Source organism: Furipterus horrens, unplaced genomic scaffold (genome assembly GCF_987537825.1).
Source record: "Furipterus horrens unplaced genomic scaffold, mFurHor1.1.pri manual_scaffold_2, whole genome shotgun sequence".
In the NCBI taxonomy this organism is placed as follows: domain Eukaryota; kingdom Metazoa; phylum Chordata; class Mammalia; order Chiroptera; family Furipteridae; genus Furipterus; species Furipterus horrens.
Genome location: NW_028327172.1, coordinates 94531927 through 94558451, shown reverse-complemented (window position 1 = coordinate 94558451; position 26525 = coordinate 94531927). Strand labels below are relative to the sequence as shown.

Here is a 26525-nt window from a genome sequence, read left to right as displayed (position 1 = left end):
CCACAGCGTTTTTTTGACAGCCAGAGAGAGACAGCTGTAGACACTTACCCTGAGCTCCAGGAGAGGGAGGGCAGAGTGGACTAGAGACACTTGAGAGTTTGGGTTGATGGCTTTGAGGAAAGAACTGAGGGAGCAGCAGACCTGGTCCCAGTGCTGACTCATCCCACATACTGCAGGCAGACCACTCCCCTCCAAGTGACCTCAGACTGAGGGGAAGCAACAGACCCACCCACAGGAATTAATGTGCCCCACCCTCAGTGCTTAAACCTGAAGGCTGATCACAGATTGAATAGATTAACAACTAAAGAAGATAGACAAAGACAGTAGATGTCTGGTTGTCTTGAATAGGCTGCCTAGGCCCAGACTGGGACATGATCTGAGGTCACCAGGGGAAGATCCAGGAAGTAAAGAAAGTGCACATCTACAGCTGTATATAAGACGGGGTAGGTGGAGTGACTCTCAGTCAGCTAGCTGGAACTTAAGTACAACCAGACAGCCCAAATAAATGGCATAAAGGGCATCCCAAGAGCATCAAGTTCAGGAGATCAAGGAGACTACACCACTGAATCCCACTGGTCTCCTACTACAGAAGGTCATACCATGAAGACAGGATGTCAAAGCAGATCAATCTAAGAAGCAGAAACAAGAAGTCACCTAAAATGGGAAGACAAACAACCCTCCATCAAAAGGAAAGGAGGAATCCCCAGAAAGAGTGCTAAATGGAATAGAGGCAAGTAAACTGTCAGATGGAATTCAAAATAATGATTCTAGGGAAGCTCAATGAGCTCAGTGAGCTCAGAGAAAACTACAAAGAACTCCAGGGGTACTATGAACTCCAGGGAAGCTACAAGGAACTTACTGAGAACTACACCAGCATTAAAAAGGACAACTGTAATAGAACAAGAATTTTGTTAAAAAATTAAGAAAAAGAAAGGAAATTAAAATGTGATTTACTTATGGGCACCTTCCCTGATTGCTGTGCCCTTTGCGGTCTGCATGCCCCTCTGCGGAAACCATACCTTTCCTGCATTTACATGTGTCCCGTGTGCAGTGACTAACCAGAGAAGGAACTCAGATATATGTTAACGAAGGATCCTCACATCTACTTTTCTTCTGAACTAAGTATTTAGCTTTTTTTTCCTAATATTTCATTTTTAGTTATAATGTTTTTGTCAAAATGTTACTGTCTCATAGGACCTTGTTGGCAAAACTAGGCATCATTGTCAAACCAGTCAAATCAGACTTATTTTCTATCAGCAAAAGTCTAATTTCATGTTTTTCACTTCATGTAACATGTTAATACACATGCTTGTTACCATCATCACTCTTCTGACCCTGATCAGTGGCCAGATGGGTATGAAAAGGTCTGTCTCTGCCACCACTCTGCTGTGCTTTCTGGCTCAGCCTGAGTTCTGTGTTCCCGTTTCTGTTCCCTGGGCCTTGCCCATCCTCGGAAACTGTGCCTTTGAAGGGAGTCTAACCATACAAGGCATAGTCCTAATGGAAGTCATCCCTACTGTGTAACACGTGCAGATGTAGGGCCAGAAGTCCTTCCCAAGTCCCTGAAGGGACTGTCCATAGGACAGCATGGACTCTAGGCTTTGTTGGAGAAAAGGTGACTGGCTCACCCATTGTCTGCTTGTCCCTCTGTCTGGTGCCCCGAGTGAGGTCTTTCCTGCCAGATGGGTGCATGCCAAGGGCAGATTGGCATACTTTTCTGTGTGAAATAGGAGGAAGGTTCTTGTGAAGGAGGAGGTGGGGAGGGGATCCCTGCTCACACCGCAGCCATCTTCAAGACCTCCTTGAACACCTGGTTTCAGGACCACTGCTCCAGTCCAGCCCTGAGTTATTCTTTGACCAGATCATTTCAAGACAGAATTACAAAAACTAGTATTGTCTTACCTTATCTTTTTTCTCTAGTCTGGGGGAGTAGGTGCCGAAGATGTGTCAGTGAAAGGTCAATGCCTGAGTTCTGGATTGACTGCTGTAGCAGTGTCTGGCTTGTGGCCAGCCCAGCTTTCAGTGGCTCATCCTTTGTTTCCACGTTGGCACTCAGAGCTCTGGGACTGACCTTATAGTCAGGGAGTCTCGTGGGTTATAATTTCCTATAAACTGAAAATAATCATACCTCATATCAGAGGATTGCTGACTTGAGGCAACAGGATGGTCTTAGGCACACAGTACGTACTCTGTCTACTCTTGTTACCTGTGAAGGAGGTACTTGGGTCCCTCAGTGCTAACAGTTGGGACTCCTCTGAGCCATCTGGTCCCAGGACCTTAGGCAGGGGGACATCACCCCCCTTTTTGGCACTCTAAGCATGTATTCCCCATGCATATTTCCCTCAGCTTGGTAGACACCCTATCTGGCAATCCCACAGACCCCTCAGTATTGTCATGTCCAAATCAGAAGTCACCACCTTTCCTGTTCTGCCTGCCTCCTTTCCCCCTTGCCTGTTTTCTTAAGGATAACCCCTTTTTCAGTCTGGGTCCCCAGCTAGCAACCCATGAGTCCTGTGATCAGTGTCTTCCATCACATGTGTCTTCTGAATATCCGGTATACCTTTCTTTCTCCTTTCTTCAGCACGATGATCACAGCTCATCTCCCTCCCTTGATCTGTGACCACAGCCCTTTACTGCCTCCATCTCCTCTCTCACTTTCCCTCCACATGGCTGTGAGAAGGAGCATTCTGAAAAGCAGGTCCAGTTGGGCCACTCCCTGCTCCATCTGTCCTTCTCTGTAGGTTCCTGCTGAGCCACAGAGGAAAGGGAATTGGCACATGCAGCCTGCCCCCTTCTGCCTTTTCTGCCAGTCCTCATCTACCTCTCACTGTGTGCCCCCAGTTCTGGCCTGTCTGGTCCCTCTGCTTCCTGACACTACAGCCGACTTCTCTCCTCTGTCCCCAGTGCTATGCCCCCCCCCCCAAGTTACTATCTTCAAGGGTACTCTGCAACCTCCCCACTTTTCATCTAGTTCCAGGGACACATTTCCCCAACTGTAACAACTCTGAAGTTAGCACAGCTGATGACTTGTTCAAAGCTCATTGGCAGCATTTTTTTTCCTTCCTTAGTGACAAGTAGAATAAAGGTATATCATAAAATCAATGGCATTAAATTTGATGTAATTTGTGTGTTCCTCTATTGTGGAGGTGACTTTTTTATGATTTGTAAACAAAGGAGTAGTGAATGTATTAATTTACTAAATTCCATATTGCTTTAGGACAGGGACTGTGTCTTCCTCATACTCAGCTCAGAAGTTAGCACACAGAAGAACCTTGAAAAGGAACTGAATGGAGTAATGAGAAAAAGAAGGGAGTCATGGTCTATCCTTGGTAGACATGACCTGGCACTGTGACAGTTTACTTGCCCAGGTGGCTTTTTGTTTTATACTGCAACATCATTTTCTTCCACCTTCCCTAACTTTACTAAAAAGAGACACATGCATTCATTATTTGGGGGCAGGAGAATGTAGGCTTTTTAGGCCCAGGCAGTATATTTGGACTTCCCTCTCCCAGGTCTGAACTTGATGTGACCATGCCACTCTTATGATTGCATTCCCATCTCTGCAATCATCTCTTAAAATGCATGAGATGGGGGTGGGTGCAGGGTCCCTATAAGTTAAATGGGTGAGGGAGGCCTTTTGGGGGGCCTTGTGGCCGACATTTCTTAGACGCATCACTCTGCTTCACTGTCTGATCTCTTCAGTCTTCTAGTTTGGAGAAAACGCACAGTTACAAAATCAGCTGAAATCAAATTAGACCCAGAATGTCCGTTTTTATCAGTATGCCTTTTACTGTATCTTCTCTCCTGACCTCTGCTTTCCTCAGATTAAATCATCAGAAAATTGCTCAGTGAGCAGAGACCCAGAGTGAAAGCTCAGGGTGGTAATTCATCCCATCTGGGGTAGAGTTTGTTGTCCTCTCCACCACAGGTGTGTTCTGCTGTTAGTACTCTGGGTCCTGTTCCGTGATAGTGATAAACTCGTTATTTTCAATAACGAACTTTTTAACTCTCCTTTTTTAACTGTTAGGACATTCCATCCACCATCATTTAGTACCCACTGGCTAACCCTTTTTGTACTTTTCACAGCTTCTCATGTTTATAGCCTAACTTCATGGTGGATATTTTTGGTCAGTTGCCCTGTGACATTTGGGAAGGAAGCTGAATTTCACTGATAGTAAGTCAGACACCATGTAAGAATAACACCTTGGAATGACTTTCTGAAGATAGTGATAATTAAAACACAACCTTGTGGAATCACCCTGCTGGAGCTATGTGATCTTATGCATCTGATCCAGATGGTCTTCCTGAACCACAAGTTTTTCATCTGTAAGAAGAGTTAATACCTCCTCCTGAGATTGTCAGGAAGGCTGAATATGTTACCTCTCAAAGCTCTGAACACAGTACCTAGAGGCAGCATCATTTCTCAGTAAGTGCTGTCCTTACTCTGGAGTGTAGGTGCTCATGGTCTCAGTGGGATTGAGTTCTTGCCTGACCTGGGTCTCTGGAAACTCATTTCATGCAGATTCCAGGCACCAGTGACAGTGAATGCCTTTTGAGAGAGGGTGATGCAGAGTTTGAGGAGCTCAGCACAAGGTTTCCTGTCTCACCCTTCTGGTCACCCCCTGTCTGGGCCTCCTAGGCAGCTTCATCATTTCCAAAGGAAGGGTTTTGAACCACATGTTAGGACCTCTTTAGTCCTGACATCCTATGTCTAATGGTGACTGACACTTGCCAGAGGAAAGCCTATTTTAGAAATAGAACAGGGGAAACCAAGCTATAAAAGAGGTTCGCTGAAATTGCATTTAGATTGTTAACAAATCCTCAATGGTTAGGCAATAGATTTTTTTCCAGAAAGTTGTCTTTTTAAGAGTGGAAATGTCCCAAGCAAACTAAATGAAGTTTGTTTATCCCTCATTGCAAACTGCCATTTACTGTTTACTCCCCATATTAGGTGGAGAAGACTTTTAATGCCAATAGTAGTGTTTTTGCTGATTTTAGATGGCTTACTTTTAGAGCCTCTAGTACATTTTCTCTTTAAGTCATTATGGACTGTTGCATTAGCTAAGTAAAAATTCTCTTAACAAACTATCATAGATGGGATTAAAGGAGACAGCTATTTTTCTCTCAGGAAAGAGAGATTTATGATCCACATCAATTTATTGCCTCTTTTCCCAGCAAAGCAAAATATGACCATTAGAGTTCTCAATTGTGTAGCAATGGTGAGAACTTTAGAGATTTTGATTGATATGTTATTAGTAACCAAAAGTATTCAAGTTTAAAAATGATTAAACCAATATCATAAATGAGTTGGCATATTGTTTATACAGTTACGTAAAACACAATGGCCAAAGCACTTTGGATTTCAGAGCTGATTAATGGCCTTTGTGGTTTTGAATTTATTTTAAAAACAGATTTAGAATTGGGTAGTTTTATTTGTCTTTTTTGGTGATACTAGGGTAAGAGATTCCACTTTTCTCATCATGGTAATGTCTTAGTCTTGCTCCAGCTAGCTTAAGGGAAAAGGAATAATTAATTATAAAGGTATCTCAGAAACCTTATGAATCTTTGGAACTGGAAACTAAAAGCCACTAGGAACTAAGGAAATAGTGACCTTTGCCCCATCTTCCCCTGCCCTCCATTCTTTTCTGCATGCCAGCTGTGGTGGGGGACCTCAGGACCACCCCCAGTCTTGGTGATCCAGTAGGAGAATCATAGCACTTCTAACATAGTCATATTCATGTCTGTGACTTACTACAAAGAAAGTATGTGAAGCAGAAACAGTACCAGGAAAGGGGGCATGAGTGAAGTCCAGAGGAAGCCAGATACAGGCTTCCAGCCGTCCCTTTCAGGTAGTCACATAGGTTGTACCAGGCTCTCTCAGCAATGACTCGTGACATATTGCTAGCCCGAAAGGCTCTGTAGAGACCCAGTGCCCAGGATTTTTATTGAGGACTGGTTAGGTAGGCAGGCACTACTTGGTTCATAGCAAAATTCCAGACTCCTGGGAGGAAAGTAGGTGTTCAGCACAAACCATATTGTTTGTACATTTCAGGCATAGTCAGTCACTCTTATCAGTTAGAGAATGGTGGGGACCCTCCCCAGATCTGTTCCCAGGCACCAACTTTGCAAGCAAACCTGTTGTGTTAACTCTTTTCTGCATACCAGGAGTTGCACCCCACCACCTTTCAGGTAAGGTTCCAGCAGTGATGAACCAGGATCTCCAGATTCCCAGGAATGAGAAGTAGTGGAGCTAGTAATGAATATCTGCCTGGATCCAGGTCATTATGGCCATGGTTAACTAGGATGAACAAGGATGATAGGAAACTTGACTGTACCTGTAGTGTCTATAATTTCAAAATTAATTTTGTCTTTTATGTTTTTTCATAAGTTTTGGCTTTCCTTTTAACAGATGTAATGATTCAACCATGGAGTTTAGAGACTGTCAAAAAAAAAAAAAAAAAAGCCAATAAAAGCATAAAGAGATTTACCAAGTGATATACAGTATAGTTCCCTTTCTACCAAGACTTTCCATCTGAAATTTATTCTGAAATGGCTCATCAGTGTTTATTTGTTCAGTTTCATAGCATGAATCAAATCATGAAAGTTAAACCAGTAAATGAAGCACCATTTTAAAATTTATTCTTGGAATATAAGCGTGTCTCTTTTCTTATTCCTATTGCCTTGTCTCTTTCCAAAGTGAGAAATTTAAATTTCTATGTGACTAAAATAGTCACATTGTTACCAGACAGGGTCTGGCCCTGAGTCAGTCTGCCTAGGGCCAGCTGAAGTAGTGTGTGGGTTCTTGACCTCATGTAGAAAAGATTTCACAGTACTAGTCTAGGTGACTATGAGGATACATTTATTGAAACTGGGGACAGTGAAACAAGGAAAGGCCTAACATAGAAGAAGCAATAGAGAGGGAGAGGGAGTGCCTAGACTGGGCTGCCTTGGCTCATTGGGAAGCCAGAGAAAAGGGGGCTTTGAGGACAGGTTTAGGGGATTAGCCTGGGACAAGCTTCCAGCTGACCATTGCCTTAGAGTTTAGGAGATTCAGTCCTGTGAAGAAAGAAGTGGGGGGAGAAGGGAATGGCCCTATGCCCTTTGTCTTGAGGTTTTTATCTCTTTCTTGCAGGCAGGAATCTTAGGGGAGGTTTCAGGGGAGGGTTTCAGTAGAATAGTCATCAGTTCTCCAGGTGTGCCCTTCCAAGGTTTCCACTGATTGGTCAGTGACAGGGCAGGGAGTCTTTAGTCCTTGCAGTTGGTTCTGGCATCACCCACCTGGTTTTGCTGCTTTTTTCGGCCTGAAGCTGAAATGAAACCTAGGCCTGGACATCCTCCAGGGAGGAAAGGTTACCCTGGTGATGAGGTCCTTGTTTTCCCAATTTTGCTTCCAGCCAAGTACTGGGGGCCTTTGCCCTGGCTACCATCTACACCTGGCTATAAATTGCTTGGCCATTGGATTCAGCTGTCTCAGTTTCCCTATTCCACTTGCCAAGGAGTTATCCTGGCTTCTTACTATCCTGTCTCAACATGCCAGAATTCCCTAGTACTTAAAACTTCAACTGCTTTGGCTTACCCATTTCAATTTCCTAAATCCACTGCAAAAAGAAAAGGAACATAGATAAATTAAATGTCTAATATTTACCTGTCATTATTCTCCATTTATTTTCCAATGCTATAAATTATACATGTTTACTAGAATGAATACCATTGCCCTTTTTTCCTCTTGCTTAAATCCTTTGTGTGCAGAAAGTGGTAAGAGCTCACCATTATTTCAGTTACTAGTCTTGTAAACAAAATTAATACATACACCTACTTGAGCAAATAAGAGTGATGATAGGGTGAAGGTCCACACAGCTTTTCTGCTTGAAATCCCACTTTATAATCTTTGCATAGCTGCATACTAGTGAAAACTACCAGGAACACCAGCTGTTAATGTGGTGGTGATGGCATACATAATAATGTAAGAAGAAAAACTCAAATATTTTCAGCAGAAAAAGTTCTCCTAGTTTAAAAGATTCCTCTCTTACCCTCTTAATTCACTAGGGCCAGAGAGGCAAGTCAGAGTTGTTATATCCTGCTTGGCTGAGCACATAAGAATTACCCTTGGATTGTTTAGTATAAAAATTGGTGGTTTGACAGAGAGGAACACCCCTTCACAGGGCAAAGAAAAGGGTTACTGATTGCCTCACCCAGTGCTGTTTCTCACACACATCTTCTCCTCTGATCATATGTTCAGAAGAGGCTGCCAGCATAGAACCGAAGGCTAGGTTGAAGGAGAAGAGCTTGTCTGGCCTAACCATGGAGCAGGCCAATGAGCCAACATCACAGCTTGTCATGTGACTTTGAGCATGCTCAGACCAGAACCCTTCCCTTCCCACCTTAGGGACAGAAGGTCCTCTTCCTTTCTGATCTGGGAAAAAAAAAATAAAAAAGTTAACCAACGAACAACCAGCCCCTTTGGGAATATCCACATTCTCTTTACCTATAGAATATTGTGCCTTATTGTAAACAAGTTTGAAAAATATTCTGCAACTAAAATGAGTTTTTGGCTACTTGATGTACAAATGTGGTATATGGCTAGGAAAGGTAACCATTTGTGTTGTACCTGAAATATCAAGATAGGGGGCCTGAGTATAATATTACAGCATATAAGATTAAGTCACGATATCCCTGCAAAAGTCTGTAAGTCAGATTTAGAGGCAAAATCAAACATTTCGAATCATGCAGTTTGTGCACACAAAGTAGATAATAACTCTCTAAAATATTTTTTTTCCCTTGGTCTCTGTTGAGCTAAGATGCTAATAGTGTCAACAGCGTTCTCCAGAATGAATTTTTTAAAGCTCATTTGTTTATGACAAGCCTACATTCTCAGTGAATATGGCGTTTAGTGTTTCTTTTAAAAACAAACTTAAGCATCATGAGCCAAAGTTGCATTTTGACTCCCTCCTATGGTAGCATGATGAGGATCTCACAGTCAAAGTCAAGGGTTGCTGTTATGTTTTAGAAAAATATAGATTATGGGGGCCTACATAATTTAAAGAAATGTAAATTAATATTAAAAGCTTGTAAAAATATGTACATCTTTACTACTTCTCAATAAATACCTTTGGAAATGTTTTCATTTTCTTCACCAAAAAATAAAAATAAAAAAAATTGGTGGTTTGATCTTTCCTTCTGTCAGTCCAACTGCACTCTGCTACTGCTTTGGGTTCCCGCCACTTCAGTTTCCTGGCTCTGACCTCCCCAAGTGTTTCACTAGACCCAGTGGCTACTTCTGTGAAGGAAAGAGGTAGAGTGGAAGAAAATTTCTGTGCAGCCCTGTATAGAAAGTACAAAAACTTGAAGTTTGTGGGAAAATAGTATGTCACTTGCCTTATAGGCTTCCACTGTTGAACATGCACATGTGTAATTGTTTAATGTATAAATTGTTATACTTTAAGAAATTTATTTTATTTTAAAGATTGCCTTATACATTTCAGCTTATGAAGATAACCTTCTGCAAATGATAGGTTTTCTTATGTGTGGGGACAGGCAGTTGGTTTGTGGACTCAGGAGGCACTCCAGAAGGAAGTCTGTCATAGGGACAAGTGCGGAAAGAGCCTCTCAGATACTGTGTAAGTTTGATTTTCTCAAAGCCCTCTTAGGGGCAGCATTACAAAATATAACAGGAAGGTGGTACCAGATTTCAGACAAGATTCAGCAGGTTCAGCTGCCCTGTGGAAAATAAAGGCGTGTGCAGATGTTCATTTGTATAAAAATGGAGAGTGCCTAAGATATTCTATAATAGATTCAGATACCTTGTCCTTACGTATTTTGTATTTGTTTTAGTGAACTTCTGTTTTCGACTATTTTAATTGGAACCAGTTGGGTTTCATGGAAATAGTCTGATTCTTCCTTGAGATATACCCTTATAGGAGCTGTACAACAATAGCATAGCTTACACTTTTACAATATTCCTACTCATTGGTGTATCGTGATTTTATTTTTGTTTTAAAGCTTGTTAAAACTTTCAGTCAACACATTGATGAGTCTGTATTTCAGTCCTCCTTTATTTTTGTATAATTAATAATCTTTTTAGCAGCGCCCATATTAGAAGCTCTAATATTTCTTGAGGCATGGATATCTTTTATCTGCTGGATGTGGGTGATAAGGTGACTTTGGAGGTGATTTCCGTAATTGGGAGACACAAAGCCTCTGCACAAACCTATTATTGTTGGGTACCCTCGGAAGGGCTAAGCGTTGCCTGTGGGATTTGTTGGCAACCATGTTGGGTCTGCTACCTGTGTAGGAAGTATTCTCAGATCCCTTCAGTCAATGGGAGATCACCTTAGAAATGTCGTCATTCCTCCATGTGGTCGAGCAAACCTGACTAGATGCACAGTAATTTAGTATTGAAATAATTTAAGGAAGACATGCATGTACACAGATACACATACATACACATGCACACAAAGTGTATAGTACCAGAAGTTAAAACCAAGTGCTCTTGCCAGCTCCTCATTTTTCTTTTGTTACGGTTCACCTGTGGGTGCTTATTTGGAGTTAGGGCACAAGTGATTAAACAGCCTCCACACTGTCTTAGTAGGGGCAGTCTGCAGCCATTGTCTGTGCACTCCAGAGAGCTTTCTGTGTGCCGGTCTGGCCTCAGGTGTGGCCAGGTGCCCCACGCTTTCTCTGTGGTTGTTGCATGCCAATGGCCTGCGGATGGATCCAGCTGATGGCGTGTTAGGTACCTTCTCCCAAGGGTACCCTCAGGCTGGTTTTTGCTTTTGTACTCCAGAGTATCTTTGAGATAGGAAGAGGGACAGAGAGTCATTTCAGAGAGGATAGGACTTCTAAGGAAATTGAACAGAATGTAAACTAGGAAAACAATTCCCAAATTCCTCAGTCAGATCAGCCAGAGGGCTTGAAACTAGTGATTCTGCATTTGGGAGGTGGACTGTAGATGTGGAGACAGGATGGGACTCCTCAGAGGATGAGCTGGATTTTTACCTAGTGTTTTAGGATACCCCAACGTGGCATTATTGATTCCCAGGGACTCAGGATGTCACCTCTTTGAAGGAAACCTATTCTTCCTATATTCTACAGTTATCTACTCAGTAAATGTTAATTGATTAGTATATACTCTCAAAACTAGGTCTTCAGGAAAGAAAATGCAAAGTTCAATGATACAAGGTCATGATAAAGCTCCTTAGGGTTCCTTATCAACCTTATCTTGGGCTGAGGATCCATTTTGGGAAATGCTAAGGTCTCCATCTCTGAGGTAGGATGGTATTTTGTATTGTGATTTTTTTTCAGCTTCCAAGAGGGCAAGGGTGCTACAAGAGGCTCCAGGAGACCTCCTAGGCAGAAGTCCAGCTTTATTCCCCAGCACCCAGCAAGGAAAGAAAGGAATTAGTTTCCATGGTGATAACGCTTCTGTCATATTTTGCCCTGTATTTTAATGCTGTGATGGGTGTTGTTATTTACCTTTCACCCTATTGTTTAGACCTTTGTGAGTCTACTCTTTTTTAGAAATTAATGGTCCTCTTATTTGTTAATTATTTTTAATTAATGCATTCAAGTTTTTTGAGATTTACTAATTTTTTATTTAGTTATTGGAAAGGTATTAACCATTGGTTAATTATAGCTACATTTACCTTGTTAGCATGCCATAGTTTAAATAAATGGGTATATATTTTGCTCTGTTAATCAGGTTCAGATCTTCAGGTCATATATTCTTACATTTAGTAATGGGGCAATTGGGTATGTTGGTTGGTGGAAGGATGGGATCGCGACACAGATGCCTAGACCTTGGTAACCTGTAAGGGTTTGGCATGCAGGCATGTAACATTTTTATTGCATCTTTTGTTTTCACAGTGAGAGAAAAACGCAAGAGTCTCTTCATTAACCATGTAAGTGGAGCTGTAACCCTGTGTTCTTCATACTGACTATAGTGAAGAGAGCTTAAATAACTGTCTGGGGTGATTTTTTGTTGGTACTTGGGAGAATGTGAAAAATGTGATAGTGACGTTATGGTTTATAATTGGACAAGCATGGCTGGTATTTATCCACTGTTCCAAATGTTCTTCCAGAAGCCCCAGACTGGTGTTGTTCATGGGAAGATGTGTGTGAACTGTAACAGAGCAAATACCACACAGGTCCAAGCGAAAGCCATTTCTTCTAAATTTCAGATTCTTTTCTTCTTCTAACCCTACCCCAAATTACTCTTTCTCTCTAACTCTTTTTCTTTTGAATAAACACATAATTGTTTTCTATAAGGCTCTCTGCCTCTATACACTCTCCTGTCCCTAATTGTCGTTTATAGACCCAATAGAATCTGCATGTTCTTTTGGACCCCCAAACAGGGTAAACTTGACAACACTTTAATTTTAAAGGGATTAAAAGATTTAGCTCTAGACTTTTGGCCATCCTGAGCATTGTTTGCCTCCCATGCTTACCCAGCACAAAGTGTCCATTGAGATCTTTTACCCTTTTTCCTTGAGCAGCGTGTGCAGCTATATTTATCTCTGCTCCTTCCCTACCCTCCACCCCCATGGTGCCCCAACTTGCACCCCTGTGAAATATGGAGTCCAGGCAAGTTACCTCTAAATACATACCTCTTTCTTTAGAAAAGACTATGTCTATGAGGTGTGAAATGATGAAGTAGGTAAATTACCAAAATAAGTATGCTATCAATTCTCATATTGAAAACAAGAATAAATATTTGACCTTACAAGGGTTTTCCTCAGAGTTTCTAGACTACTCTGCATTTAAGTATTTATAGATCTTGAAGTACTTAGCACTGAAGCTGTGTGCTAGAAGGACTTAAAGCTGTAATATCGTCTTCCCTGCCCTTTGAAAATGTGGACAAAATGCCATTGTAAAGAAATTCATAAGCTAGGCTCATGCAAACTAATTACAGCACCATATATATATATATATATATATATATATATATATATATATATATGCTGATGTTACTGTCCCTTAGAATATAGATAAATTCTATTGAATTTTCCAAGTTCTGTATAAAAAATGATGAAAGTCTTTCTGGTATTTTGAGTATAGATATAGTTTTTTTCATAATTAATGAAGACTAGGATTCCTGGGGTGGAGTGTACTCTGTCTAATTCCATGTGGGAGCCGTGCCTGGGATGGTTTATGCTGCTCTTCAGTAATGCAGTCCAAGTGGACTTCTGCCTTCTAGGTTGAAAAGGTTGGGAGCAGATTTCTTATAAAATGGTGTCTTTTCTGTTTATACTCTTCACTTAGTAAGCCAGAGAAGTCAAGGAATGTAGTGAGCTTATTCCAGAAAATGAAATCTGGAAAATTCTAAACCTTGCTTTTGCCTTTTTGGAAGATTTACTTTTAATAGAACCCAAATTTATTGAAAACTGCTATGTAGGCACCAATACGACATGCTTAGAAGATGTGAACGAAACCTCGGTAAGGTTTTAATCTCAATAAGATTTTTAAAATTCAGTAAGATTAAGGAATCAGGATTATATCTCACTAAGGAACCTTAAATACTCTGGTTCCCACACCACTCATTTTACTTGAGCCAAAGGATGTTGACATGGGGGAGATGCTTTATGTTCTCTCAATCTTTTTCTTTTTTCTATAGAATGTCTAAAAATGATAATGCTATACACTCAATGTTGATACAGATAAATCTGTGTGGGATTTCAGTTCCTTGAGTGTCTGGTTACATCTGTAGAAGACTTTCTCTTTTCTTACACTTTCCTGTATACTTCCTTCTGTTACTCTTGCTATGAGGCACAAATAAAGTGTAATTTAATGTAAAATGTAACAGTCTACACGAATATAGGACAGCTGACACGTGGAATTGCTTCCCTTAGTGCCTTATTGGAAGTTCATTTGGGAAACTACATTGTCCTCATTAAGACACCCAAGTGAAGGTCACTGAACTGATTTGATGACTTGTCCTAGAATATACAAGGCCTGTTCTCAGTGGGAGTTGCTGTGTTTGAAGCCCTGGTCTTTTGAGTGTAGTATGAAGACCTCATCTCTGAATCAGCCAACATAGATTCCTGAACACATTGCCTGCTTTTTACATTTTTGTTGTTTTTGCCGTTTTTTATTGTTCTTTTACAGTTGTCCCAATTTTTCCCCCATTGGTCTCCCCAGCCATGCTCACCCCCACTCCCACAGTCAATCCCCACCTTGTTTCCATGTCCATGGGTAATTTACACATGTTTCTTTACTAGACCCTTCCCCTTCTTTTCCCCCTCATCCCTCTCCCCCCTTCCCTCTGGTCACTGTCAGTCTGTTCCTTGTTTCCATGCCTCTAGTTCTATTTTGCTCGTTTCTTTTGTTCATTAGGTTTCTCTTATAAGTGAGATCATATGGTATTTGATTCTCGCTGCCTGGCTTATTTCACTAAGCATAATACTCTCCAGTTCCACCCATGCTGTTGCAAAAGGAAGGAGTTCCTTCTTTCTCTCTGCTGTGTAATATTCCATTGTGTAAATATACCACAGTTCTGTTATCTACTCATTTATTGATGGGCACTTAGGTTGTTTCCAGCACTTGGCTATTGTAAATAACGCTGATATGAACATAGGAGTGCATAGATTCTTTTGAATTGGTGTTTTAGGATTCTTCAGGTTTAATCCCAGCAGTGGAATTGCTGTATCAAAAGGCAGTTCCATTTTTAGTTTTTTGAGGACGTTTCATACTGTTTTCCACAGTGGCTGCACCAGTCTGCATTCCCACCAACAGTGCACTAGGGTTCTTTTTTTCTCCACATCCTCGTCAGTGTGTGTTTGTTGATTTGTTAATGCTGGCCATTTTTATCAGTGTGAGTTGGTATCTCATCGTAATGCTAATTTGCATCTTTCTGATAGCTAGTGATGTCGAACATGTTTGCATATGACTATGGGCCTTCTATATGTCCTCCTTGGAAGTGTCTGTTCAGGTCCTTTGCCCATTTTTTAATCGGATTGTTTGTTTTCCTGGTGTTGAGTCATATGAGTTCTTTATATTTTGAAGATAAAATCCTTGTTTGAGGTATCATTGGCAAATATGTTTTCCCATACAGTTGGTTCCCTTTTCATTTTGATGATTTTTTCTTAGCTATGCAGAAGCTTTTTTAATTTGATGCAGTCCCATTTGTTTACTCTTTCCTTTGCCCTAGAGAGTGTATGGTCAAAAATATTGATACGTGAGATAGCTGAAATTTTAATGCCTATGTTTTCCTGTAGGACTTTCATGGTGTCACAGTTTATTCTGGTGTATGGTTTAAGTAAGTGGTCTAGTTTCACTCCAGTTCTCCCAACCCCATTTGTTGAAGAGGGTATTTTTACTCTATTTTATACTCTTTCTCCCTTTGTCAAATATTAATTGAACATAGAGACCTGGGTTTATTTCCAGTCTATCTGTTGTGTTCCATTGATCTATATGTCTGTTCTTATGCCAATACAAGACTGTTTTGATTACCATGGCTGTGTAATATAGTTTGATATTAGGTATTGTAATTCCTCCTACTTTGTTCTTCTTTCTCAAGATTGTTGAGGCTATTCAGGGTCACTTTTAGTTTCATATAAATTTTTGAAGCATTCATTCTAAATCTGTGAAATATGTCATTGGTATTTTAATAGGGATTGTGTTGAGTCTATAAGTTGCTTTGGGTAGTATGGCCATTTTAATGATGTTGATTCTTCCCATCCATGAACATGGTATATGCTTCCATTTATTTGTATCTTCCCAGAGAAGGAAAACTCTGACTCCAAAAAACCTCTGCTGCCTTGCGGCATACCTCTTCAGGGGAAAGGCTAAGGGAGTAAACCCCGACAGAAAATCCGGAGCCGGAGTCCCTAAGGCGGTTTGACCTTGTAGTCAACACCGGCAACTCCTGCGGCGCACCTGAAGCCAAGCTGTATTGACTCTGTCTTTCCCTTGGACCCTTCAGCTGCGAAGAGAGGGGGGGTCTGCTGCATGGGCAACAGCAGACCCTCCATATCACCCTGCCCAGGCTCTGTAGCTTCAGCTTCACTGGAGAGGACACTCCAGCGTCATCGCAAGATGTCGATTCAACATGGGAGGAGACAGATACCGTGTCACTCCCGAGTCGGACTGCACAGCCATTCTCGGCGGTGCAGATAGACTCTTAAGAAGCTACACTATCGTCTCTCGAGATGGACGGCTGCCGACGACGGATTTGTATCTTCCTTAATTTCTTTCTTCAGTGTTCTGTAGTTTTCTGAGTACAGGTCTTTATCTCCTTGGTTACATTTATTCCTAAGTACTTTATTTTCCTTGTTACTATAGTAAATGGAATTTTTTTTCTAGTTTCTATCTCTGATACTTCATTGTTGGTGTACAAAAATGCCTTCAATTTCTGAATATTGGCTTTGTACCCTACTTTTTTGCCAAATTCACTTACTAGGTTGAGTAGGTTTTTGGTGGAGCCTATAGGGTTTTCTATGTACACTATCATGGCATCTGCAAATAATGACAGTTTTACTTCCTCTTTTCCAAATTGGATGCCTTTTATTTCTTTTTCTTGTCTGATTGCTGTGGTTAGAACTTCCAATACTATGTTGAATAAAAGTGGTGAATGAAAGCAGGCCCCTTGTCGTGATCCTGATCTTAAGAGGGAAAGCTTTTGGTTTTTGCCCTTTGAGTACGATGTTGGTGGCAGGGTTCTCATATATGGCCTTTATTACATTGAGGTATACTCCCTCTATTCCCAGTTTCCTGAGCATTTTTATCATAAATGGGTGCTATATTTTATCATCTATTGATATGATCATGTGATTTTTTTATGTGGTGTATTTCATTTATTGATTTCTGAATATTATACCATTCTTGCATCCCTGGGATGAAGCCCTCCTGATCATGGTGTATGATCTTTTTAAAGTATTGCTGGATCCGTTTTGCCAGTATTTTGATAAGGATTTTAGCATTTATGTTCATCAGCAATATTGGCCTGTGGATTTCTTTCTTGGGTCTTGACTTGGTTTTGGAATTAGGATAATACTGGCCCCATAGAAAGAGTTCGATAGTCCTCCCTCTTCTTGGATTTTTTGGAGTCATTTGAGAAGGATTACAGTTAGTTCTTCCCTAAATGTTTGGTAAAATTTGCCTTTGAAGCCATCCAGTCTGGGGCATTTGTGTGCCAGGAATTTTTTGATTACTCTTCGATTTCATTAGTTGTTATTGGCCTATTTAGGCTTTCTGCTTCTTCTTGATTTAGTTTGGAAGATTATGTTTCCAGAAACTTGTACATTTCTCCCAGGTTATCAACTTTCTTGTCATATAATTGTTTCTAGTAATTTTTTACAATCCTTTATATTTCTGTGGTATTGGTTGTGATTCCTCCTCCTCTGTTCCTGATTTTATTTATTTGGGTCCTCTCTCTTTATCTTGAAGAGTCTGGTTAAAGGTTTGTCAATATAGAACCACTCCTGGATTTATTGATCCTTTGAATTGTTTTTTTAATTTGTATGTCATTTAATTCTGCTCTGATATTGATTATTTGCTTCCTTCTACTCACTCTGTGCTTTGTTTTTATTCCTCTACTTCTTGTATATGTAAGGTTAGGTTTTTAGGTAGGCCTATATTGAAAAGAACTCCCTTCTTAGGACTGCCTTTGCTGTATCCCACAGGTTTTGGGCTGTTGTGTGTTCATTTTCATTTGTGTCCAGAAACTTTTTGATTTCTTCCTTGATCTCATTGTTAACTCATTGATTATCTCGGCGGTGCAGATAGACTCTTAAGAAGCTACACCATCGTCTCTCGAGACGGACGGCTGCCGACGACGATTTCACAGCATGTTTTCAGTCTCTGTGAATTTGAATGTTTTTAAGTTTTTTCCTTGAGGTTGGTTTCTACTTTCAATCCATTATGATTCAAGAAGATGCTTGATATAATTTCAATTTTCTTGAATTTGTTGAGGCTTGATTTGTGTCCTACCATGTGGTCTGTCTTTGAAAATATCCCATGTGCATTTGAACAGAATGTATATTTTGCTTCTTTGGGGTGAAAGATTCTGTATGTATCAATTAAGTTCATTTTACCTAGAGTGTCATTCAGTGCCTCAACACCCTTCTTGATTCTTTCTTTGGAAGATCTATCCATTGTTGACAATGGTGTGTTAAAATCCCCTACTGTGAGTGTGTTGCTGTCGATATCCTTCTTGAAGTCCTTCAAGATTTTCCTTATATGGGTGTTCCTCTGTTGGGTTCATATATGTTTACAAGGGTTATATCTTTTTGATGGATTGTTCCCTTAACTATTATGAAGTATCCTTCTTTGTCTCTTTTTATGGCCTTTGTTTTGAAATCTATTTTGCTGATCTAAGTATTGCTACCCTAGCTTTTTTTTTTCATTTCCGTTAGCCTGGAATATGTTTTTCATCCCTTCACTTTCAGTCTCTGTAGGTCTTTTGTCCTGAGGTGGGTTTCTTGTAGACAGCATAGGTGCGGGTCATGTTTTTTTATCCACTCAGCTACACTGTGTCTTTTTTTTTTTTTATGTTTATTTCTTTTATTTTTATTTTTTATTTTTTTAATGTACTTTATTGATTATATTGTTACAATAGTTCCAATTTTCTCCCCTTTACTCCCCTCCACCCAGCATCTCCCTCCCCCAGCAATCCCCCCCCAAGTCCATACCCGTGGTTCGTAAAAAATAACTATCCCTCTCAGATATTAAGATCCTTTGTAATCTTATAAAGGACAATGGGTGAAGGTCTCAAGCTCCTCTAGCTGCTTCAAGCTGGACATGGTCGTTGTCCTACCTACCCTTGGGTCCAGAAATCCCTATTAATAGTGGGGGTGTGGAGGGGAGGGTGGCCTTCCCACATGGGGAAGGATCGTGCAGACTCCAGGTCAGTTGTCGGTCTCCGGACAACAGCGTGCTTGGTTTAACAGGCTGGCATCCTTGTTGTGTTCTGGGGGCAACAGATTTGGCAAAAAGGGTTAAAAGACATCATTCAATCCATAACTACTAGATGACAAAAGGCAGGGATTAATTTTTCAATGTTCCACATTAGGGGGGAAAAAAAAGAAAAAAAGGGCTTCTTTGGAGGAAGGTGTGCTAGGCACATCTCACCTGTCCAAAACCCTTTTGCCCATTATACTTAGTTTGGGCTGAGGGAAATAGTTTAGGTTTTCCCCCTCTCAGACGTCTGGGTCCTTTCTGTCCAAGCCATTAGGATAGAAAGGAGAAACCAGTTTTAAAGTGAATCCCACAGACCACTCCATTCTTCACCAACCCAGCCATTTAGTTCAGCCAAACTGTTGAGTCTCAGGAGGCAGCACTGCAGAGAGGTTAAGTGAGGCTTATAAGTACAGACAATCACTCAGGTAATGCGATTATAGGCTTATACCCTTTGAAAACAGAAAACACATGTTAATTTATGTAACATAACCCACAAACAAGTCTCTAAATCTGTAAAACTGTCTTATTGGGAAGACATCCAGTTGCAAGACACTTGACATTCTACTTGCCTGTAACTTGAATATCTTTGATGATATCACAGACATGATTTAATTTTCAAGTGAAATCATATTTTAAATGAAAAGAAACTTTTAAGACGGTTAGCTGCACTACTTTATAGTCTACCACTGATCATTGTGCTTTTCCTTGAATAATGATTTTTCTCCCTAAGATTACCCTCCTTGTCATTAAAGGGACTATATTAAGTCCATTTTTAATTTATCCTGTTCATTTGCATAACCACAACAAGAGCAGCAAATGATCACTTATGATCTTTAGTTCTGCTTTGCTGGAACTAACCCCAGGAACATTTAGGGTGACCCTCAGTTTGCTCTTCAGGGCACAGAAGCTGGGCCACATACCTGGCATTCATCCTTGCCTCTACACACCTGTCCTTTCCAAGTATTTCTGGTTTTTCATTGTTCCTTAAGGTCCCTTCTAGCCATCTTTCAGGAAAACAACCTTCGTTCCTTCCCTGGAAAGATTGCTGTGGACCGCACAACCAACCATGGTACCAGGCCTTTTATCTCGCGGGCTTTTATTACCTTTGAAAGTCATTCCCAGTTCCTCAGGGCTTTTTGGTAACAACCTGAGCCCAAGCATGTCTCCTTTAGGCTTGACATTCCAGTCAAAGACTTGGTCAAAAAAAAAAAAAAGAACCTCTATTAACAACTGGTCTTATTAGTTTTATGCAAAGAAACTTATGTCATTACTTACTTGTTTAGAATGCCAAACTCTGGAGGGATCAGATAGGGAGAAAAATATACAACGTGAAGGAAAATCTTTGTCCTAATATTCACTGAACTGGCATTTCCATTCTTCATATTTTCATTTTTCCCCCACTAAAAAAATTTTTTTGTTTGTTTTTCCATTACAGTTGTCTCACTTTTTTCCCCCTCTTGCTTCCCTGCACCCTGTCCCTCCCTTCCCCCCCATTCAGTCCCCATTCAGTTGCCCATGTCCGTGGGTCATTCATAAATGTTCTTTGACTTGACCCTTCCCCTTCTTACCCCCTTCTCTCCCTCCCAGCTCCCCCCTTGTTACTGTTAGTCTACTTCTTGTTTACATACCTCTGGTTCAATTTTGCTCATTTGTTTGTGTTGTTCGTTAGTTTCCTGTAATAGGTGAAAGCATAAGGTATTTTTCTTTCGTTGCCTGGCTTATTTCGCTAAGCATAATTCTCTCTAGTTCCATCCATGTTATTGCAAATGGTAGAAGTTCCTTCTTTCTTTCTGCTACATAGTACTCCATTGTGTAAATGTACCACAGTTTTTTGATCCACTCATCTACAGATGGGCATTTAGGTTGTTTCCAGCACTTGGCTATTGTGAATAGTGCTGCTATGAACATTGGAGTGCATAGGTTCTTTTGAATTGGTGTTTCAGGATTTTTTGGATATAATCCTAGCAATGGAATTGCTGGTTCAAAAGGCAGTCCCATTTTTAGTTTTTTGAGGAAATTCCAAACTGTTTTCCATAGTGGCTGCACCAGTCTGCATTCCCACCAGCAATGCACCAGGGTTCCCATTTCTCCGCATCCTCTCCAGCACAGGTTGTTTGTTGATTTGTTGATGATGGCCATTCTGACTGGTGTGAGGTGGTATCTCATTGTGGTTTTTATTTGCATCTCTCTGATGGCTAGTGATGTTGAGCATACTTTCATATGTCTATGGGCCCTCTGTATGTCCTCTTTGGAGAAGTGTTTGTTCAGGTCCTCTGCCCATTTTTTAATTGGGTTGTCTGTCTTCTTGGTGTTGAGTCATATGAGTTCTTTATATATTTTGGAGATCAATCCCTTGTCTGAGATGTCATTGGCGAATATATTTTCCCCTATGGTTGGTTTCCTTTTCATCTTGCTGATGTTTTCTTTAGCTGAACAGAAACTTTTTAGTTTGATGTAGTCCCATTTGTTTATTCTTTCCTTTATTTCCCTTGCCTTAGGAGATATATCAGTGAAAATGTTGCTACGTGGGATATCTGAAATTTTCCTGCCTATGTTTTCCTCTAGGACTTTTATGGTATCACGGTTTACTTTTAACTCTTTGATCCGTTTTGAGTTTATTCTGGTGTATGGTGTAAGTTGGTGGTCTAGTTTCATTTTTTTGCATGTCCTTGTCCAGTTCTCCCAACACCATTTGTTGAAGAGGCTCTTTTCATTCCATTTGATGTTCTTTCCCCCTTTGTCAAATATTAGTTGACTGTATGAACTTGGGTTTATTTCTGGGATCTCTATTCTGTTCCATTGATCTATATGTCTGTTTTTATGCCAGTACCAGACTGTTTTGATTACCATGGCCTTGTAGTATAGTTTGATATCAGGTATTGTGATTCCTCCGACTGTGTTCTTCCTCAAAATTGCTGTGGCTATTCGGGCTCTTTTTTGGTTCCATATAAATTTTTGAAGTATTTGTTCTAGGTCTGTGAAATATGTTGCTGGTATTTTAATAGGGATTGCATTGAATCTATAAATTGCTCTGGGTAGTATGGACATTTTAATGATGTTGATTCTTCCCATCTATGAGCATGGTATATGCTTCCATTTATTTGTATCTTCTTTAATTTCTTTATTCAGTGTTATGTAATTTTCTGAGTAAAAGTCTTTTACCTCCTTGATTAAGTTTATTCCTAGGTATTTTATTTTTCTTGTTGCTATGGTAAATTTAATTTTTCTTTCAGTTTCTATCTCTGAGTTTTTATTGTTGGCGTATAAAAATGCCTTCAATTTCTTAATATTGACTCTGTATCCTGCTATTTTGCCAAATTCACTTATTAGGTTGAGTAGTTTTTTTGTGGAGTCTATAGGGTTTTCTATGTACAGTATCATGTCATCTGCAAATAATGACAGTTTTACTTCCTCTTTTCCAATTTGGATGCCTTTTATTTCTCTTTCTTGTCTGATTGCTGTGGCTAGAACTTCCAAGACTATGTTGAATAGGAGTGGAGAGAGCGGACATCCTTGTCTTGTTCCCGATCTCAGGGGGAATGCTCTCAGTTTTTGCCCATTGAGTATGATGTTGGCTTCAGGTTTCTCATATATGGCCTTTATTATGTTGAGGTATGCTCCCTGTATTCCCATTTTGCTGAGAGTTTTTATCCTAAATGAGTGTTGTACTTTATCAAATGCTTTTTCTGCATCTATTGATAAGATCATGTGGTTTTTGTCTTTCATTTTGTTTATGTGGTGTATTACGTTTATTGATTTGCGAATATTAAACCATCCTTGCATCCCTGGGATGAATCCCACTTGATCCTGGTGTATGATCTTTCTAATGTGTTGCTGGATCCGGTTTGCCAATATTTTGTTGAGGATTTTAGCATCTATGCTCATCAGCGATATTGGCCTGTAGTTTTCTTTCTTTGTTGTGTCTTGACCTGGTTTTGGAATTAGGGTAATACTGGCTTCATAGAACGAGTTTGGGAGTCTTCCCTCTTCTTGTATCTTTTGGAATAGTCTGAGGAGGATAGGAGTTAGTCCTTTCCTAAATGTTTTGTAGAATTCACTTGTGAAGCCATCCGGTCCCGGGTGGGAGTTTTTTGATTACTGCTTCAATTTCACTAGCTGTTATTGGTCTATTCAGACTTTCTGCTTCTTCTTGATTCAGTTTGGGAAGACTATAAGTTTCCAGGAATTTGTCCATTTCCTCTAGGTTGTCAAATTTCTTGCCACACAGTTGTTCGTAATAATTTCTTACAATCCTTTGTATTTCTGTTGTATCAGTTGTGATTTCTCCTTTTTCGTTTCTCATTTTATTTATTAGGGTCCTCTCTTTTTTTTTCTTGATGAGCCTGGTTAAAGGCTTGTCAATTTTGTTTATCTTTTCAAAGAACCCAGCTCCTACTTTTGTTGATCTTTTGAATTGTTAGTTTAGTCTCTGTGTCATTTAATTGTGCTCTGATCTTGATAATTTCCTTCCTTCTACTTGATCTTGGCTTTGCTTGTTGTTCTTCCTCTAGTTCTTGTAGCTGTAGGATTAAATTTTTATTATAAATTCTTCTAGCTTTTTTAGGTAGGCCTGTATTGCTATGAACTTTCCTCTCAGGACTGCTTTCGCTGTATCCCATAGGTTTTTGGGTTGTTGTGTGTTCATTATCATTAGTTTCCAGAAACTTTTTGATTTCTTCTTTGATGTCATTGTTAACCCATTCATTATTTAATAGCATGTTATTCATTCTCCATGAGTTTGAATGTTTTTGAGTTTTTCCCTTGATGTTGATTTCCAATTTTAAGCCATTGTGATCTGAAAAGATGCTTGATATAATTTCAATTTTCTTGAATTTGTTAAGGCTTGTTTTGTGTCCTACCATGTGGTCTATCTTTGAAAATGTCCCTTGTGCATTTGAGAAGAATGTATGTTTTACTCCTTTGGTATGAAAACTTCTATATATATTGACTAAGTCCATTTGATCTAGAGTGTTGTTCATTGCCTCAATATCTTTGGTGTTTCTTTGCTTCGAAGGTCTGTGCATTGTTGACAATGGGGTGTTAAAGTCCCCTACTATGAGTGTGTTGCTGTTTATATCTTTCTTGGAGTCTTTCAAATTTTTCCTTATATATTTGGGTGCTCCTAAGTTGGGTGCATATATATTTATAAGGGTTATATCTCCTTGATGGATTTTTCCCTTAAGTATTATGAAATGCCCTTCTTTGTCTCTTTTTATGGCCTTTGCTGTGAAATCTGTTTTGTCCGATATAAGTATTGCTACCCCAGCTTTTTTTTCATGTTCATTTGCTTGAAATACTTTTTTCCATCCCTTTACTTTCAGTCTGTGTAGATCTTTTGTTCTAAGGTGGTTCTCTTGTAGACAGCATATATGTGGGTCATTCCTTCTAATCCATTCAGCTACCCTATATCTTTTAATTGGACCGTTTAATCCATATACATTTAAGGGTATTACCAATAAGTACTTATTCATTGTCATTTTTCCCCCTTTGTACTCGTGTTCTTCTCTGTTTCTCTCTCTGTTTCTTTATCTTCTTAAAGCAGACCCTTTAGCATCTCTTGCATTGCTGGTTTGGTGGAGATGTATTCTTTTAGCCTTCTTTTGTCTTGGAAGCTCCTTATTTCACCCTCCATTTTGAATGAGAGCTTTGCTGGGTATAGTATTCTAGGTTGTAGGCCTTTGTTTTTCATTGTTTGGAATATTTTTTGCCATTCCCTTCTGGCTTGTAGTGTTTCTGCTGAGAAATCTGATGACAGCCTTATTGGCGCTCCCTTGTATATTATTAGTTGTTTCTCTCTTGCTGCTTTTAGGATTGTCTCTTTGTCTTTGAATGTTGCCATTTTAATTATGATGTGTCTTGAGGTGGGCCTGTTGGGGTTCATCTTCATTGGAACCCTCTGTGCTTCCTGGACTTGCGTGACTCTTTCTCTCCTCTTGTTAGGGAAGTTTTCTGTCATTAGCTTTTCAAAGAGGTTTTCTATCCCTTGCTCTTCTTCTTCTCCTTCTGGAATTCCTATGATACAGATATTATTACGTTTCATGTTGTCCTGCAGCTGTCTTAGAACCTCTTCAGTCTTGTTCAGTCTTTTTTCATTTTTTGCACTGTCTGGGAGTTTTTGTCTAAGTTGTCCTCCAGCTCGCTGATCCGATCTTCTGCTTCCTCTAGCCTGCTTTTAATTCCTTCTACTGTGTTCTTCAATTCAGAGGTCGTATTCTTCATTTCCTCCTGACTCTTATTGATAGCTTCTATGTCCTTTTTCATGCTCGTGTAATTCTCTGTAAGGTCCTTGTAGTTTTTCTGGAGTTCCTTGTAGTTCCCCTGGAGTTCTTTGTAGTTTCCGCTGAGCTCATTCAGCTTCTCCATAATCCATGTTTTGAATTTTGTATCTGATATTTTCTCCCCTCTATTTCATTTAGCACTCTCTCTAGGGATTCTACCTTCCCTTTTGATGAGGGCTTGTTTCTCTGTCTCCCCATTTTTGTGATTCCTATTGTTTGTTGGTACTTCTTAGAATGATCTGCACTTCCTGGATCTGCCTCTGGTAACGTCAGATCATGTACCAGACTGGCCCTAGGCAGCCTATTGGAGACTTCCAGGGATATACTGCCTTTGTTTGTCTTCTTTAGTTGTTAATCTACTCAATCTGTGAGTAGCCGTCAGGCTTAAGGACCATGGGTGTGGCAGCTTAATTCCTGTAGGCAGGGCTTTTATTTCCCCTTATTCTGATGCCACTTGGAGGGGAATGGTCTGTCTGCTGTACTGAGGCTGAGTCAGCACTTGCTGGTCCTGGGAGGAGGTTAGTGTAGCTTCCACTTACTCCTCCGCCATATTGGATCTCCATCTGTGTTGTCCTTGGTGTTATTTCTTTAATCTGTCTGGTTGTATTTCAGCTACTGTTTGGTGGATCTTTTTCTCTGGTTAGTTGCTTGAGAGTCATTCTGCCAACCTTGTCTTGAGATCTTTTGTGGAGGTGCTGCTAAAACATAATCACAGAACCCAGGCAAGAAACCCACACCGTCCAATATCTCCCCCAACTACAGTCTCACTATAGGTTGCAAATGAGCCCGTATTAATATACTTGTGGAGATATTGGGACTCTTATATTGTAGGAGAAACAGATAGGAGTTGTTTTAAATGAAGGAATGGTAATTTTTGAGCTGGAATTTGATAGAGTAATAATATTAGCAATTGGGATCAAGGTTATCTAAGACAGCAATTAACATTTGCACTGTATGTTTGGAAAGGAGGAGAGGGTTACAGTGTGGAGTGAGAAAGTGGAAGTGTATAGTATTGGGATTATGTAATCGGTATATGCTATATGTTTAGCGTGGAAGGGAGGATAGACTCAACAGACATCCAGGCAGACAGGCAACCAGAAATTGAAGCTGAGGGCTGAGGAGGTTAGAAGGTAGGAAACAGATTGAGAAAGAATTTTTCAAGAATAAAAATACAGAGTAGAAAATAGCAAGACAGGAAGGGAGGGAGGAAAGAGTGAGAGAAAGTAGTGAAGAGAAGGGTAGGAGAGAGAACGAAAGAAGAAGGGGAGGGAGAAGAGGGGGGACTGGATTAAAAATTTTTTTTAAGTGTATATTATAAAAAAAAGATTAGGAGATTAAAACATGATATAAAATTGG

The 26525-nt window shown here is 40.1% G+C and overlaps 1 protein-coding gene across 6 annotated transcripts in view; it reads left to right on the top strand.

Moving 5' to 3' along the window:
• Positions 1 to 26525, top strand: part of CCNY (cyclin Y) — a 274826-nt gene that overhangs the window by 163342 nt on the left and 84959 nt on the right. For all 6 annotated transcript variants that reach the window (XR_016509033.1, XR_016509034.1, XM_090266140.1 and 3 more), the window contains one exon: positions 11863 to 11897. Coding sequence is in view for 4 of the 6 variants with exons in the window: in XM_090266140.1 (XP_090122266.1) it covers positions 11863 to 11897 (35 nt within the window). In the remaining 2 variants the exon portion in view is untranslated. The remainder of the gene's footprint in view (positions 1 to 11862; positions 11898 to 26525) is intronic.